This window comes from Rana temporaria, chromosome 3 (genome assembly GCF_905171775.1).
Source record: "Rana temporaria chromosome 3, aRanTem1.1, whole genome shotgun sequence".
NCBI lineage: Eukaryota > Metazoa > Chordata > Amphibia > Anura > Ranidae > Rana > Rana temporaria.
The window spans coordinates 47,537,625-47,552,207 of NC_053491.1; the positions used below are offsets into that span (position 1 = coordinate 47,537,625).

General features: G+C 41.0%; 1 protein-coding gene across 18 annotated transcripts in view; it reads left to right on the top strand.

The window, feature by feature from the left end:
- The window catches only part of PPIP5K1 (diphosphoinositol pentakisphosphate kinase 1), a 239,242-nt gene that overhangs the window by 138,968 nt on the left and 85,691 nt on the right, over window positions 1–14,583 (top strand). For 12 of the 18 annotated variants that reach the window (XM_040342509.1, XM_040342514.1, XM_040342513.1 and 9 more), the window contains one exon: window positions 6,077–6,226. The exons of the other annotated variants lie outside the window; for them this stretch is intronic. In XM_040342509.1, the coding sequence (XP_040198443.1) occupies window positions 6,077–6,226 (150 nt within the window). The remainder of the gene's footprint in view (window positions 1–6,076; window positions 6,227–14,583) is intronic. 18 annotated transcript variants of the gene reach the window in all.

Genomic DNA, 14,583 nt, shown 5'->3' on the forward strand with positions numbered 1-14,583 from the left:
AGCATGGTGGTAGGAGTGTCATGGTCTGGGGCTGCATTAGTGCTGCTGGCACTAGGGAGCTACAGTTCATTGAGGGAACCATGAATGCCAACATGTACTGTGACATACTGAAGCAGAGCATGATCCCCTCCTTTTGGAGATGGGGTCTCAGGGCAGTATTCCAACATAATGACCCCAAACACACCTCTAAGATGACCACTGCCTTGCTAAAGAAGCTGAGGGTAAAGGTGTTGGACTGGCCAAGCATGCCTCCAGACCTAAACCCTATTGAGCATCTGTGGGGCATCTTCAAACGGAAGGTGGAGGAGTGCAAGGTCTCTAACATCCACCAGCTCCATGATGTCGTCATAGAGGAGTGGAAGAGGACTCCAGTGGCAACCGGTGAAGCTCTGGTGAACTCCATGCCCAAGAGGGTTAAGGCAGTGCTTGGAAATAATGGTGGCCACACAAAATATTGACGCTTTGGGCCCAATTTGGATATTTTCACTTAGAGATGTACTCACTTTTGGTGCCAGCGGTTTAGACATTATTGGCTGTGTGTTGAGTTATCTTGAGGGGACAGAAAATGTACACTGTTATACAAGCTGTACACTCACTACTTTACATTGTAGCAAAGTGTCATTTCTTCAGTGTTGTCACATGAAAAGATATAATAAAATATTTACAAAATTGTGAGGGATGGACTCACTTTTGTGAGATACTGTATAATAACATAGGTATAAAATATAATTGGATTATGAAGAATTGTGCAACTGGATTGCAAAGTGTGTGTGTGAAACCTTGCATTAGTAAATCATAACTGTTGCTACATTATTTATTTAACTTTATGGGATTTTATTATTATTTTTTTTCTATTTTTACATAGTTGCATAGTTAGGTTGAAAAAAAGACACAAGTCCATCCAGTTCAACCATAAAGTAAATAAAAGAAAAAACATAGTACAATCCCATATACCCAATTCTATACCCACAGTTGATCCAGAGGAAGGCGAAAAACCCCATCACAGCATGATCCAGTTTGCTACAGCAGGGGAAAAAATTATTTCCTGATCCCCCGAGAGGCTTTAAGATTTTTCCTAGATCAACTTTACCTATTAATGTTAGTACCCAGTTATATTATAGCATGATCCAATTTGCTTCAGCAGGGGAAAAAATTCCCCCAAGATGCAATCGGATATTCCTTGGATCAACTTTACCTATCAATATTAGTATCCAGATACAATCTTAAAGCAATCTACTGAGCTGGCCAGAACCACCTCTGGAGGGAGTCTATTCCACATTTTCACAGCTCTTACTGTGAAAAAACCTTTCCGTATTTGGAGATGAAATCTCTTTTCCTCTAGATGTAAAGAGTGCCCCCTTGTCCTCAGTGTTGACCGTAAAGTGAAAAACTCAACACCAAGTCCACTGTATGGACCTCTTATATATTTGTACATGTTGATCATATCCTCCCTTAATCTCCTCTTCTCAAGAGAATAAATTCAGTTCCTCCAATCTTTCCTCATAGCTGAGCTCCTCCATGCCTCTTATCAGTTTGGTTGCCCTTCTCTGCACTTTCTCCAGTTCCCCGATTATCCTTTTTGAGAACTGGAGCCCAAAACTGAACTGCGTATTCCAGATGAGGTCTTGCTAAGGATTTGTACAGGGGCAAAATGATATCTCTCTATGGAGTCCATACCTCTCTTAATACAAGAAAGGACTTTGCTCGCTTTGGAAACCGCAGCTTGGCATTGCATGCCATTATTGAGCTTATGATCTACCAAAACCCCCAGATCCTTCTCCACTACAGATCCCCCCAGTTGTACTTCCGCTAGCATATATGATGCATGCATATTCTTAGCCCACAAGTGCATAACTTTACATTTATCAACATTAACATCTACCACTCGCCCAATTAGACAGAGCAATGAGGTCGGCTTGTAAATTGGAGACATCCTGCAAGGACGTTATTCCACTGCATAGTTTGGCGTCATCTGCAAAGACAGAAATGTTACTTTTGATCTCAGACCCAATATCATTTATAAATATTTTAAAAAGTAATTGTCCCAGCACTGAACCTTGGGGTACACCACTGATGACCTTGGACCATTCAGAGTAATGCCTCATACACACACGACCAGTTTTCCCGTTGGATAAAAAAAACAATGGTTTTCCCAACATAATTCCTCTCAAGCCTGCCTTGCATACACACAGTCAAACAAAAGTCTGGTGAACTTTTGACTGCCAAGAACACGGTGACGTAAAAGACTACGACGAGCAGACAAAATTAAGTTCTATGCTTCCGAGCATGTGTCGAATTGTTTCCGAGCATGTGCATGTGCAGCCTTTGGCACATCTCTGAAAAGCAATTTGTGTTGGATTATTTTTCAGAGGCGTTTGCTTAACCGATGCTTGGAGCCAAGATGAGCACCTTTCCTTGCCGGCACTTAGTCTTGGGCACAGGATTATTATCCCTTACAGCCTGAGTGGCACACATTCTTCCTTATTGGTTCAGTTTCAAGTTGTTAGTCAAGTCCATCTAAACCTGCTAGTCCATCTAGCACTACCTTCTGAACAGATTGACAATGCTGCTGTCTGAAGGTGTCTCCCATCGCTCCTCGAGTGGAGAACATTCTAAGACAGAACTGATGAATGTAAAGGATACACATCCTAAAACATGAAAACAAATGCAGCCACCACATTTAAAGTGGTTGCAAACCCCTTTTTTAGAACTTTTACCTATAGGTAAGCCTAGAATAAGGCTCATCTATAGGTACTGTAAATATCTCCTAAATGTGCACCGTTTAGGAGATATTTGCCTTGTAGTGTGCCAATTATGTCATCGGCACATGCGCTGTGAAGAAACAGCCCTTTTATGCCATTTCTTCCTAAACGAGTGCTGCGACTGGCCACTCTGGTGCGCAGGAGTGACATCACGCGGCTCCAGCCAGTCACACAGCCGGAGTCCGAGGCCCCCGGAAGGAAGAGGGGCGAAATGGATGCGGCCTTCAGCCGGGACAGCGCGCAGGCTTTGTTTGCAGGTAAGCGCCACATAATAGGCTAGTATGCCATGCATACTAGCCCATTATGCTTTTACTTTGCAGGGAACAAAACAGGAAGTAAAACTCATCAGGGTTTACTCCCTCATTAAGGATTCACTGCAATATATATATTTTTTTTACTTATTACTACTTTAACTTTTAAATTTTAAACGGTTTACTTGGCATGTCTAATTTTCCTTTGGAAAGCCACATTTTGTTTTGTATGCTCTTTCTATTTCTGCCTAGGACATATGGCATGTTTATGCTTGTGTGAGTCTTATTCAATATTCATTGCTTACATTTACATTAATGTAATAGTTATTCAGCAAGCTATAGAGAAGCTTTATCGATTGAGTATACTAGCAATAACGCAGCTATGTTTCCTGAAGGGTCTATCACCAATGTGAATGACATGTTACATTTTTTTGTTGAGTCAGTAATTATTGTGCAGAACAAACAGAATGTATTTCTGCCCCAGTGTTATTAATAATGTGTAATTACTAGGACCAGAGACAGATGGATTTTCCATTTTAATACTTCTACATATTGTATGCTGAATATGCATTTACAGTACTTGCTGAAGCAGAATTAAAAGTCTTCTGTGTCACTTAAAAAACATTTTCTCAAAAACTGTTTTAGTTTTTTGATTTAGTTTGTTCTCAGCACTCGTCACAATTGAGACGCCAGCAAATTGAATACATCTGTCTTTTGTACTAGAGTTCCAATATTAGTAATATTTTTCACTTCTCCCTTGAGCAACACTTTTAACCTTTTATTACACATTATCCCATGACATGTCTTTTTACCCAGCTGAAATAAGATGACGTATAAAGGTCAGCACCTTCTTGTCACATTATCTCTTTCCTGTAATCTCTTTATAATTGCATCTTCCTGTAAAGTCTAATGCCGCCTACACACGATCGGTCAATCCGATGAACGGTCTGATGGACCGTTTTCATCAGACCAAACCGATCGTGTGTGGGCCCCATCGGTTATTTATCCATCGGTTAAAGAATTTGAAACCTAACCGATAGAAAAAAAACAATCGTTTGTAGGCACGTCCATCGGTTAAAAATCCACGCATGCTCAGAATCAAGTCGATGCATACTTGGAAGCATTGAACTTTGTTTTTTTCAGCACGTCATTGTGTTTTACGCCACCGCGTTCTGACACTATCGTTTTTTTTACTGATGGTGTGTAGGCATGACTGACCATCAGTCAGCTTCATCGGTTAACTGATGGAAAAATCCATCAGACCGTTCTCATCGGATTGACCGATCGTGTGTACAGGGCATAAAGGTTTTTTTTCCTCTTTGTTAAGCATTGTTTTCATTTAGTTTATATACTTTAGACAACACAAAACCTAGCTAAAGACAACTTTGATCAACCTAGGAAGCGTATATCATGTTATACAGTATATTTAAAGCGGTTGTATACTCTAAAAAAAATGTTTTTTACCCCTGTAAGGCAAAAGGCATAATGAGCTAGTATGCACCGCATACTAACTCATTATGAAATACTTGCCTTAGAACGAGGCATCGGTAACTCACCTGGTCCACGCTGAGGTTGCTGACATGTTGCCTTGGCGTGTCTTCCAGGTATCGCGCCTCCAGCGCTCTGAGTGGCTGGAGCCGCAATGTCGTCACTCCCGCGCATGCGCGCGGGAGACTTCATTCCGGCAAGGTCCGGCGTCTGCTGGGCTTTCAGCCGAGAATCCCCTGTGCGGCACCTCTTCCATTACATTTATAGGTAGATTCACAAAGAGTTAGGCCGGCTTATCAGTAGATAAGCCGACCTAACTCAGAATCTACGCCGCCGTATGTTTAATCGTATGCTCAAACAGAGATACGCTTAAACAAAGCTAAGATAGGACGGCTTGCGCCGTTCTATCTTAGCTTGCAATTTTTCCGATGGCCGCTAGGTGGCGCTTCCATTGCGGCCGGCGTAGATTATGTAAATGAGCTTGTACGCCGATTCCCGAACGTACGCCAGCCCGCCAGCCCGCCACAGTCGAATTACGTTGTTTCCGTAAGGCCTTAGGCGGCCTAAAGTTATTCCACCTATGTGGTGGAATATCAATGTTAAAGTATGGCCGCCGTTCCTGCCGCGAGGTTCGAATTTTTTCCGTCATTTGCGTAAGTCGTCCGCGAATCGGGAGTTGCGTCGTTTACGTCCACGTCAAAATCAATAGGCCCGTACGGCGTACTTAGTCGTAATGCGCACTGGGAAATGTAGGCGCCCGGCACATGCGCAGTAGCACAAAACGTGAGGTCAAGCCTCATTTCAACACAACACGCCTCCCTCCAACGAATTTGAATTAGGCGCCCTTACACCCGCCGTGTTTACACTACGCCGCCCTAAGTAAGGAGGTAAGTGCTTTCAGAATCATGTACTTTCCTCTCTTACTTAAGGCGGCGTAGTGTAAACACGCTAGGCTACGCCGCCACAACTTTGCACAGTTCTATGTGAATCTACCTATTAGTGTGTAATTTCGTTTATATGGTTCACCTATGTCTATGACTCTGTTATGTTATATTCCTCTACTCAAATGATTATTCTCAGTGTCTCATTGTATGACAGATCCTGTTTTATTGTACATTTTTTTTCCCCTTTTTTGTGTAGTTTTTGTGAAAATCTTCAATAAAAGACATTGAAACAGAAAACTACATGCCAGCCAGACCTTGTAGTTTTCCATTCACAGAGGACTGTGAATGAGTGACACGGCCGGTTTGGGGAAATCTTTTGAATTGTGGCAGCAGACACGGGGAGAAGATCCCTGGTCTGCTGTCACAGCGGGGATCGGGGGGGGGGGGGGTGCTTGGGGGCAAGTGCATTCAAAACCTGTTACACCCTGAATATGGGTGTAACATGTAATGAAAGGTGAACTTATCCTTTTAAGATGATGAGTTTTGCTGTTGTCTGCTCACAGATGTACGGTTATACATGTACCACCCTTTGGGAAACGTTGTCCTAGTGTTTTGACCCTACAGTAGTGTTTTACAATGCAGTTAGCTTGTATGTAGGCTGAAACCTTCCTGTCCACGGGTTTGATTTCAGGTGATGAATGCCACTAACACAGGCAGTTTGGAATTCATGTCAAATAGAGGGCGTCGGAGGAGAAGATCAGGAGAACCCCATCACTCCCCTTGTTCCGTCACTCTGCATTCCAGGGCCATGTCCATCTCTAACCTGGCATCATGGCGACAGGTGTCTTTTTTTGTTTTTACAGTTAGTTGTCCATCAGCCACCCAGCTCCTGCTACCTTCGCTCCTGAATTCCCTCTTTTTCTTAGATGCTAGATTCTCTGCTTTGCTTGTTTTTATTTGAGTATCTTCAGTGCCTGTTTTGTGCAAATAGAATGCAAATAAGTGACTATTGTATCATTTGCGATTACTGATTTTCTTTCTCTTTATAGGTAAATATTTGTTTGGTAGGTAATAACAATTGTTTTGTCATAGTATAGTTCCATATGCAGTAATTTTTACATGGGGATTATGAGAACGAGGATTCACATTGGAAAGGCACAAACTTCCAACAGCTTTAGTATGATTGAAGTTTTCTATCTGCAGCATGTACTGCTTCAAAAGCTCTTGAACAATTAGCATGATGTCATATCAGCGCACTTCTTTTTCTTCTAACAAAACCAGCATCATAAAAATTCTAACTGATCTGGAGAATTGAAAAGAGAATATTTCTTCCAGGTCACATGCCGAAACCCCAATGATGGTACGGCAGCATCATGAGAGCGGACAGCACCATTGAAATCACTGAAATAGATATTCAGTCTTTGTTCTAACAACTTCTATTTTTAGTGCCTTCCCTCCACTTTTCTGTTTTTAGAGCAGCTCATTTTGTCTATATATGACTGAATCCATTATCTCAGTAAAGATTCTTTTAAAGGAAATTTCCATTATACAGAGAAAGAACCAATCTACTTCTGACAGTTGTTTCTTCTACTAAATGGAGGGTCTGCATTTGCCTATTCAGGACCAGTAGCTACAATTCTAGATTTAATTTGCAGCATCTCCGATTGATGATCTCTGATGCTGCATAGTTACCATACAGACGCTAGTATATAAACACCATTTGGATGGACTCTGGCAGATCACCCCTCTTTCCCTCTTTATTTCGCCATGGTGATGTCAGAGTAAAGTAGGGAATTTCCATTTGGTCTGAAAATCATTTTTACTACTTCATATAAAAGGAGGGTGACCATCATGTGTTTCCTGTAGATATAGACCTGTGTGACATCATGTATTTGCGCTGCTCATTAATAACACATGGAGCCATAGCATGCAGTTTTCTATAGTCATAAATGCACCATTGGAATAGGCAGACTTACTATTCTCTGATAATCTGATGTTATTGCACATCTGTGTGCTCTGTTGTGTAACAAATCCCTTATCTTGGCAACATTTTCACAATTGCCTTGCTGAGAATGCTGGAATGTGTATTTTTCCTATGCAGTTTCTATGGTTTTTGTATTTATTGCAAGGTAATTAATTGCCTTTTTTAACGAGATTTGTAATTATGTGCTATACTGTAGGCTTCCTGTTAAAAAAAAAAAAAAAAAATGCTGACCCCATGCTTCTGCTACCCAGGCAAAGTCCTTAGCTTCTGTTTTAGTTCATGGCCTTTTATGCTCTGTTTTTTTTTTAAATATATATATATATATATATATATATATATATATATATATATATATATATATATATATATATATATATATATATATATATATATATATATATTATATACATATGTGTGTGTGTATATATATATGTATGTATGTGTGTGTGTATATATATATATATATATATATATATATATATATATATATATATATATATATATATATATATATATATATATAATCTCAAACTTTCAGTATTTGTGAAGATGTGTTTAATGTGCATTTGATGAGTGTAATTTTTCAATGATTTCTAGTTTTCCTTTTATAGTCCTGGTTTTCCACTTGTATGGATGTTTTGTAAAAATGGGTATTTTATGTAAGGCAACATCAAAGTTGACTTCCTGTTAAACTACATAATTGTATAGTGCTATTGGTAAACTAAGATTTACTTGGGTGTCAGCAATTGCTAATATTTGCTCTGTTAAAACCTGTAACCACCACGTAGAGTAGCTTATTCATCTACTTTGGCTGTCCAACTGAATGAATTCAATTTTGGAATTTGCCAGAGTGTTTTGCATAAAAATTGTTACTTTATCACCTCACCGTTTAAGTTGTATTATTAGTTTACAGGATTTATATAGCGCCAACAGTTTGTGCAGCGCTTTACAAAATGAGGGCAGACAGTACAGTTACAAAACAATTCAATACAGGATGAATCAGAGATCTCTGCTCGTTAGAGCTTACATCTTTTTGCAGGTAAAAATATGTGCGTTTTATTATAATTTTTTTTACTCTGGGTGTCATGGGTCATTCCGTTACACATTGCACCCATGATTAGCAGATTGTGGGTGGCATGCAGGACTCCTGAAAACTTTTTCATGTATCTGTCTGCTCATACCTCATATGGGCAGACAAGACACTTACAAGAAGAATGAATGAACTACCAGAGCTCTCAACAGAGCCATGGTAGTTAATTTCAACTACAAGCCGACAGCCACAGTCTGTCTTTTTTCTGGACTTGTAGTTTCCCATTCACAGAGGACTGTCAATGAATGACGCGGCTGGGAAGGCGGAGCCCTGCTCGGCCACGTCTTTGTCAAACAGTGACACTGGGCACCCAGTAGATGCCCGCTCACTGTCACTGGAGAGAGTGAGGGGGAGAGGATGCAGTGCTGGAACGTGTTACATGTTTCACCTGTATTTAAGGTGGAACATGTATCGTGTTCCAAAAAGTGAACTTATCCTTTAAACCAAACTTCAGGCAAATAATAAAATGATCCCTTGCAGAGGGGGTGTGCTAGAATTGAAAGGGTTGGTTGGTTGTTTATGTCTAGGGAGTTACCTAATCCTCTGCTCCACCCCGCAGCTAGACTGTTCCCTGCAGTTTCTGCACCCCCTGTGCTCTATTGATCTAGTGTCCTGATGTCATCAAGACCAGGGGAGCTCTTCTCTGAACATGAGGACACCAATGGAAAGTCCACTGCCAGATCATGGAGGAGCGGAGGATTGGGTAAGTAAAACTGTTTCTCCCCTCCCCATGGCAAATGGAGCTGGCACAACCCCACTACAAGGGATTATTTGTTTTTCTACCCAGAGTTGGGCTTTAAGTTTGAGTTAATGAGACTGAACCCATCTATTGTTACCCATCACTAAAAGCCTCTTTGATGGTGTCCCATAGCCAAAACAGGAAGTGAAAGGAAAGTGAGGGAATCCGGTGTATCACCAGGGTCACTAGCACTAGTGTCCCCATTTGAAGATCTCCCTGTTACTATTTTGGTGTCCACCCAAAATTTGGGATTTTCTTTTACTTTCAATGATGATGGTAAACCGGACAAGTCGAGAGGGTAAATCTCTCTAACAGAGACACAGACAGCAATAATACCTTACAGGGGTTGCCTCTTCACTCTATCCAAAACTAGAGAATTTGTTTTTGTCTTTAATGACACTTTAAACATTCTTCTTGCATAGTTACATGTAAGTTACAGGTTGGTTCAAAAAAGTCCATACAGTTCAACCAATAAAAAGTTGAAAAAAGTTAAATCCTATATACAATCCAATATACAATCCAATCTCTTCACTGGCTTCCTCTACCCCACCGTGTAAAATTCAAAATACTAACATAACGTACAAGGCCCTTCACAACATCGCCCCCATCTACATCACCAACCTCATTTGCAGATATCGTCCAAATAATCCCCTCCACTTCTCCCAGGACCTGCTGCTCTCTAGCTCCTCCCAAGCTCGCCTTCAGGACTTCTCCAGAGCCTCTCCCATCCTCTGGAACTCCCTGCCCCAGTATGTCTGATCAGCCCCTACCCTATCCACCTTTAGGAGATCCCTGAAAACTCATTTATTTAGGGAAGCCTATTCCACCTAACAACTGTCCCAGAGCCACCCCCATCAAATCATTCTCTGCAGCTATTACCTTTTGTACCACCATATAAGCTCTACGAGCCGGGCCCTCCTGTACCTTTTGTATTAAACTGTACTGTAATTGTGTTGTCCCCCCATACATTGTAAAGCGCTGCGTAAACTGTTGGCACTATATAAATCATGTATAATAATATACACAATTCTATACCCAGTGTTGATCCAGGGGAAGGAAAAAAAAAAAAACAGCAAGGCACGATCCAATTTGCTCCAGCAGGGGAAAAAAATTCCCCCCAAGATGCAATCGGATATTCCTTGGATCATCTTTACCTATCAATATTAGTATCCAGTTATATTATGTACCCTTTAGGAAAGAATCCAGGCCTTTTTTTTTAAGCGGTCTACTGAGCTGGACAGAACCACCTCTTGAGGGAGTGTATTCCACATTTTCCCAGCTCTTAATTTGAAGAAGCCTTTCCGTATTTGGAGATTAAATCTTTTTCTATAGACATAAAGAGTGCCCCCTTTTCCTCTGTGATGACCTTAAAGTGAATAACTCAACACTAAGTTCATTATATGGGCCACTTATGTGTTTATACATGTTGATCATATCCCCCTTAATCTCCTCTTCTCAGGAGAATATAAATTCAGTTCCTCTAATCCTTCATCATAGATGAGTTCCTCCATGCCTCTTATCAAGGATAAGGATAAAGACGACACTCATCTCTTCTGAAGGATAAGGACAACACTGGATGGAAATAAAGCGCCTTGAGGCGATTCAGTTCGCATTTGTAGCGCTATACAAGTTATTCACTCACTCATCAGTTTGCTTGCCCTTCTCTGCACTTTCTCCAGTTCCCTGATATCCTTTTTGTGAACTGGAGCCCAAAACTGAACTGCATATTCCAGATGAGGTCTTACTAATGATTTATACAGGAGCAAAATGATCTCTGTCTCTCTGCAGTCTATACTTCTCTTAATACAAGAAAGGACTGTGCTCTTTTTGGAAACTGCTGCTTGGCACTGCATGCTATTATTAAGCTTATGATCTGCCAAAACACCCAGATCCTTCTCTACCATTGATTCCCCCAATTGTACTCCCCCTAGTATGTATGATGCATGCATATTCTTCGCCCCCCAAGTGCACTACTTTACATTTATCAATATTAAACCTCATTTGCCACATAATTTTGTATCTGCAAAGACTAAAATGGTACTTTTAATCCCAGACCAATATCATTTATAAATTATATTAAAAAGTAAGGGTCCCAACACTGAACCTTGGGGCACACCATTTTTCTATCCATTTACAAACATATTTTTTCCATTCCTGTAGACTTAACCTTACACATAAGCCATGTGTGGGGAATTGTGTAAAACACTTTTGTAAAATCCACGTATGCCACGTCCACAGCCACCCCTCTATCCAGGGTTTTACTTACTGCCTCATAAAAAGAAATCGGATTTGCCTGACAACTTCTGTATTTCATGAACCCATGTTGTCGCTTAAAATATTTTTTCCAGCAAGAGTTCATCTATGTGTTCTTTTATTAATCTCTCCATTATCTTTCCAACTATAGAAGTTAAACTAACAGGTCTATAGTTACTTGGTATAGACTTTGATCCCTTTTTAAATATGGGCACCACGTTGGCCTTACACCAATACAGTGGTACTATTCCAGTCATTAAATTCCCTAAAAATTTGAAACGATGGCTTTGAAATGACAGAGCTCAATTTCTTTAGAACCTGTGGTTGTATGCCATCTGGTCCAGGTTCTAAACCTTTATTTGCTGTTAAACATATATTTAAAGAGAAACATCACCCGGCTATAGCAAAAATAAGAGTCAGCAGCTACAAATACAATACCTGTGTACTTTTCAGAAACTGATATGTACCAGCCCATGGAGACCAGTGCTATCTTCACCACAGCCAATTCTTCCCAGGGCTTCTGCTCTTCTGTGCCACCAACTTGGTTTTGTGAGCTGGCTGTCAATTCTTGATATCTGACAGCCGGCTCCCTACTGTGCATGCATGATACATATCGGTACAGGAAGACGGGTCCTGCAGCCTCCCGGGGCCAATTAAGTGGAAGTCATCCTCGCCTAGGCGAGGACTGTGGAAGTGAGTACCAATAAAAAAGATACCCGATCCTCCAAGGTTCGATTACAGGTCCACTTTAGCTTTTATTGTGAGAAATGGCAGCACCTCAGAAATGGTATGCAGGCATGAGGATGAGAATGAAACATGGCAGCCTTAGCCCATGGCAAGTATTAGGTTTAAAGGATAAGTTCACCTTTCTACAAAAAATTATATATGCATCTTTTTTGCAGTTAAAAAATGTGCACTTATTTTTTGTAGTAGGAGCATGTAAAGCATTGCACCAGCAATTGGCAAATTGCTGATGCCATGCATGTCTCCTGCATATACTGTCAGTGTATCTGCTTGCCTGTACATCCCGTACAGGTCAGCCTTACTTGCTGACAGGTAAACTCAATGAATTACCACAGCGCTGTATAATTTCACTGAGAACTACAAGTCGACAGCCGCTAGGGATGTCGGGGCTTGTGGTTCATTCACACACAGAACTGTGTGTATAAATGACATGGCCATGTGGGCAAAGACCCGTGGGGCCATGCTGTTTTCAAACTGACAGCTGGTACGGGGAACTTCTCCCCTACTGCTGCCACAGGGAGGGGGCAGCGGGTGGCGGCAGCAGCACTGGGAATATGTTCCACCCTAAAATATGGTGGAGCGTGTAACATGTTCCCAAACTTGAACTTATGCTTTTTAATTTCAGGGTTTCCCTAGGCAAATAGATAAATGTCCTTTTTATTGTTACTTTGATTGGACTAGTTAAAACTCTGAGGTAAAATACTTATTCATAACATTCTTGCATCTGTATATAAAGGTTCTCTGGATTCACCAAGAATAATAAATGTGTTTAAGTGGCGATGGCTTAACATTATTTTTTAACACACATAGGGGGTTATTTACTAAAGGCAAATCTACTTTGCACTACAAGTGCACTTGGAAGTAAAGTCGTTGTAGACCCGAGGGGGACATGCAAGGAAAATAAAAACCAGCATTTTTTATGCATGCACATGATTAGATGATAACATCAGAAGAGCTTCCCCTCATTTCAGATCTACTCCTTATGCCGCGTACACACGATCATTTTTCGGGTTGTAAAAAACAACGTTTTTAAGGGTCTAGAAAAAACTAACTTAGGACGCAAGTGCTTTGTGAATACAGCACTTGCCTCTCTAACTTGCGGCGGCGTAGCGTAAATACGATACGCTACACCGGCTCAAACATACGCCGCCCTACGTGAATCTAGGCCAATGTGTATAATTAACTAGAGCCATTTTTTAAATATATTTTTTTTCACATTTTCATCGATTGTTACCACCTGTATGTGTTACCACCTCCCATGGCAATGGCTGCACAGCATTTCTCAGGGTTGGTTCCTTCATGGTGGCAATAGTGTACCATGCCTACACTATTGCATGTGTGACAGGCTGGCGGTGCAAGAGCATAATTGGTAATTGGGAAGAGTGTTGTTACCCTAAAACAGGCAGTGCCTGTTTAAATATGTTGTAAGGGGACAGACTCAACTTGAAGTGGCAGTGGTAAACCATGTGTGTGACAGGGACACCCAGAAACGGTCCAAGTAGGTTTGTTCTACACTTTTATTTAGCAAGACAGCATGTGAATACAGTTTCAGTGCAGGAGGGTTTTGTACAGCAAAGTCCATGGGATGAATAACACAAAGTAATTTCTCACCTGAGCTGTTGACTAATCTTGGGTTAGTTCCTAACAGGGAACCCCAACACAATGAGGCAGTGCATGTAACTTTTTTAGTGTTCTGTCAACTCTCAGCCTCATCACCAAGCAGCAGGCTCCCAAGCATAGAGATGAAGCCCATGGCATCAGTTAGATCACATGTAGGGCTCATGCACACAAATGTAAAAAAAACACTGCCTTCAGAATTGTAAGTTGTGTAGTTTTTTTTTCCAAGTTGGAACACCGCTATATTGTATTGTATGGACCAATGCATACAGTTTTTGTTTATATCAGTAACATTGCACTGTGAAGAATCCAAAAGATCTGCATTCATGGTCCGTAATATAAACACATATACTGTACATTTTAAAACACATATACATATATTCTTTAAAAAATAAATACAGCATTCGGATCACCATAAAATTCACACCAGGCTCTTATACAGGCATGGGTGGCCAGCAAGGGAGGTTAGTGGGTATGCGGTCCCCTTTTTCTAAACCATACCAGGCCCCATGTTTTTTAAGGTTGGTAGGGTACCTTGCAAGAAAGGAGGGGGGCAGCCAAGCATTACTCCCTTGCAATGTACAGTACCCTTTCCCCATGTTGAGGGGACAGTAGTCTTATCCCCACACCTGGTCTCCAAGAGGATGTAAGGGTGGGAAACTGGTGGTAACTTATTTGAATCCGAAAGCCCTCTTTATAATAAGAGGACTCCGAAATCTCGCATATATCCCCCCCCATGAGGGGAATGAGTTTGGGGTATCCTTATTACAC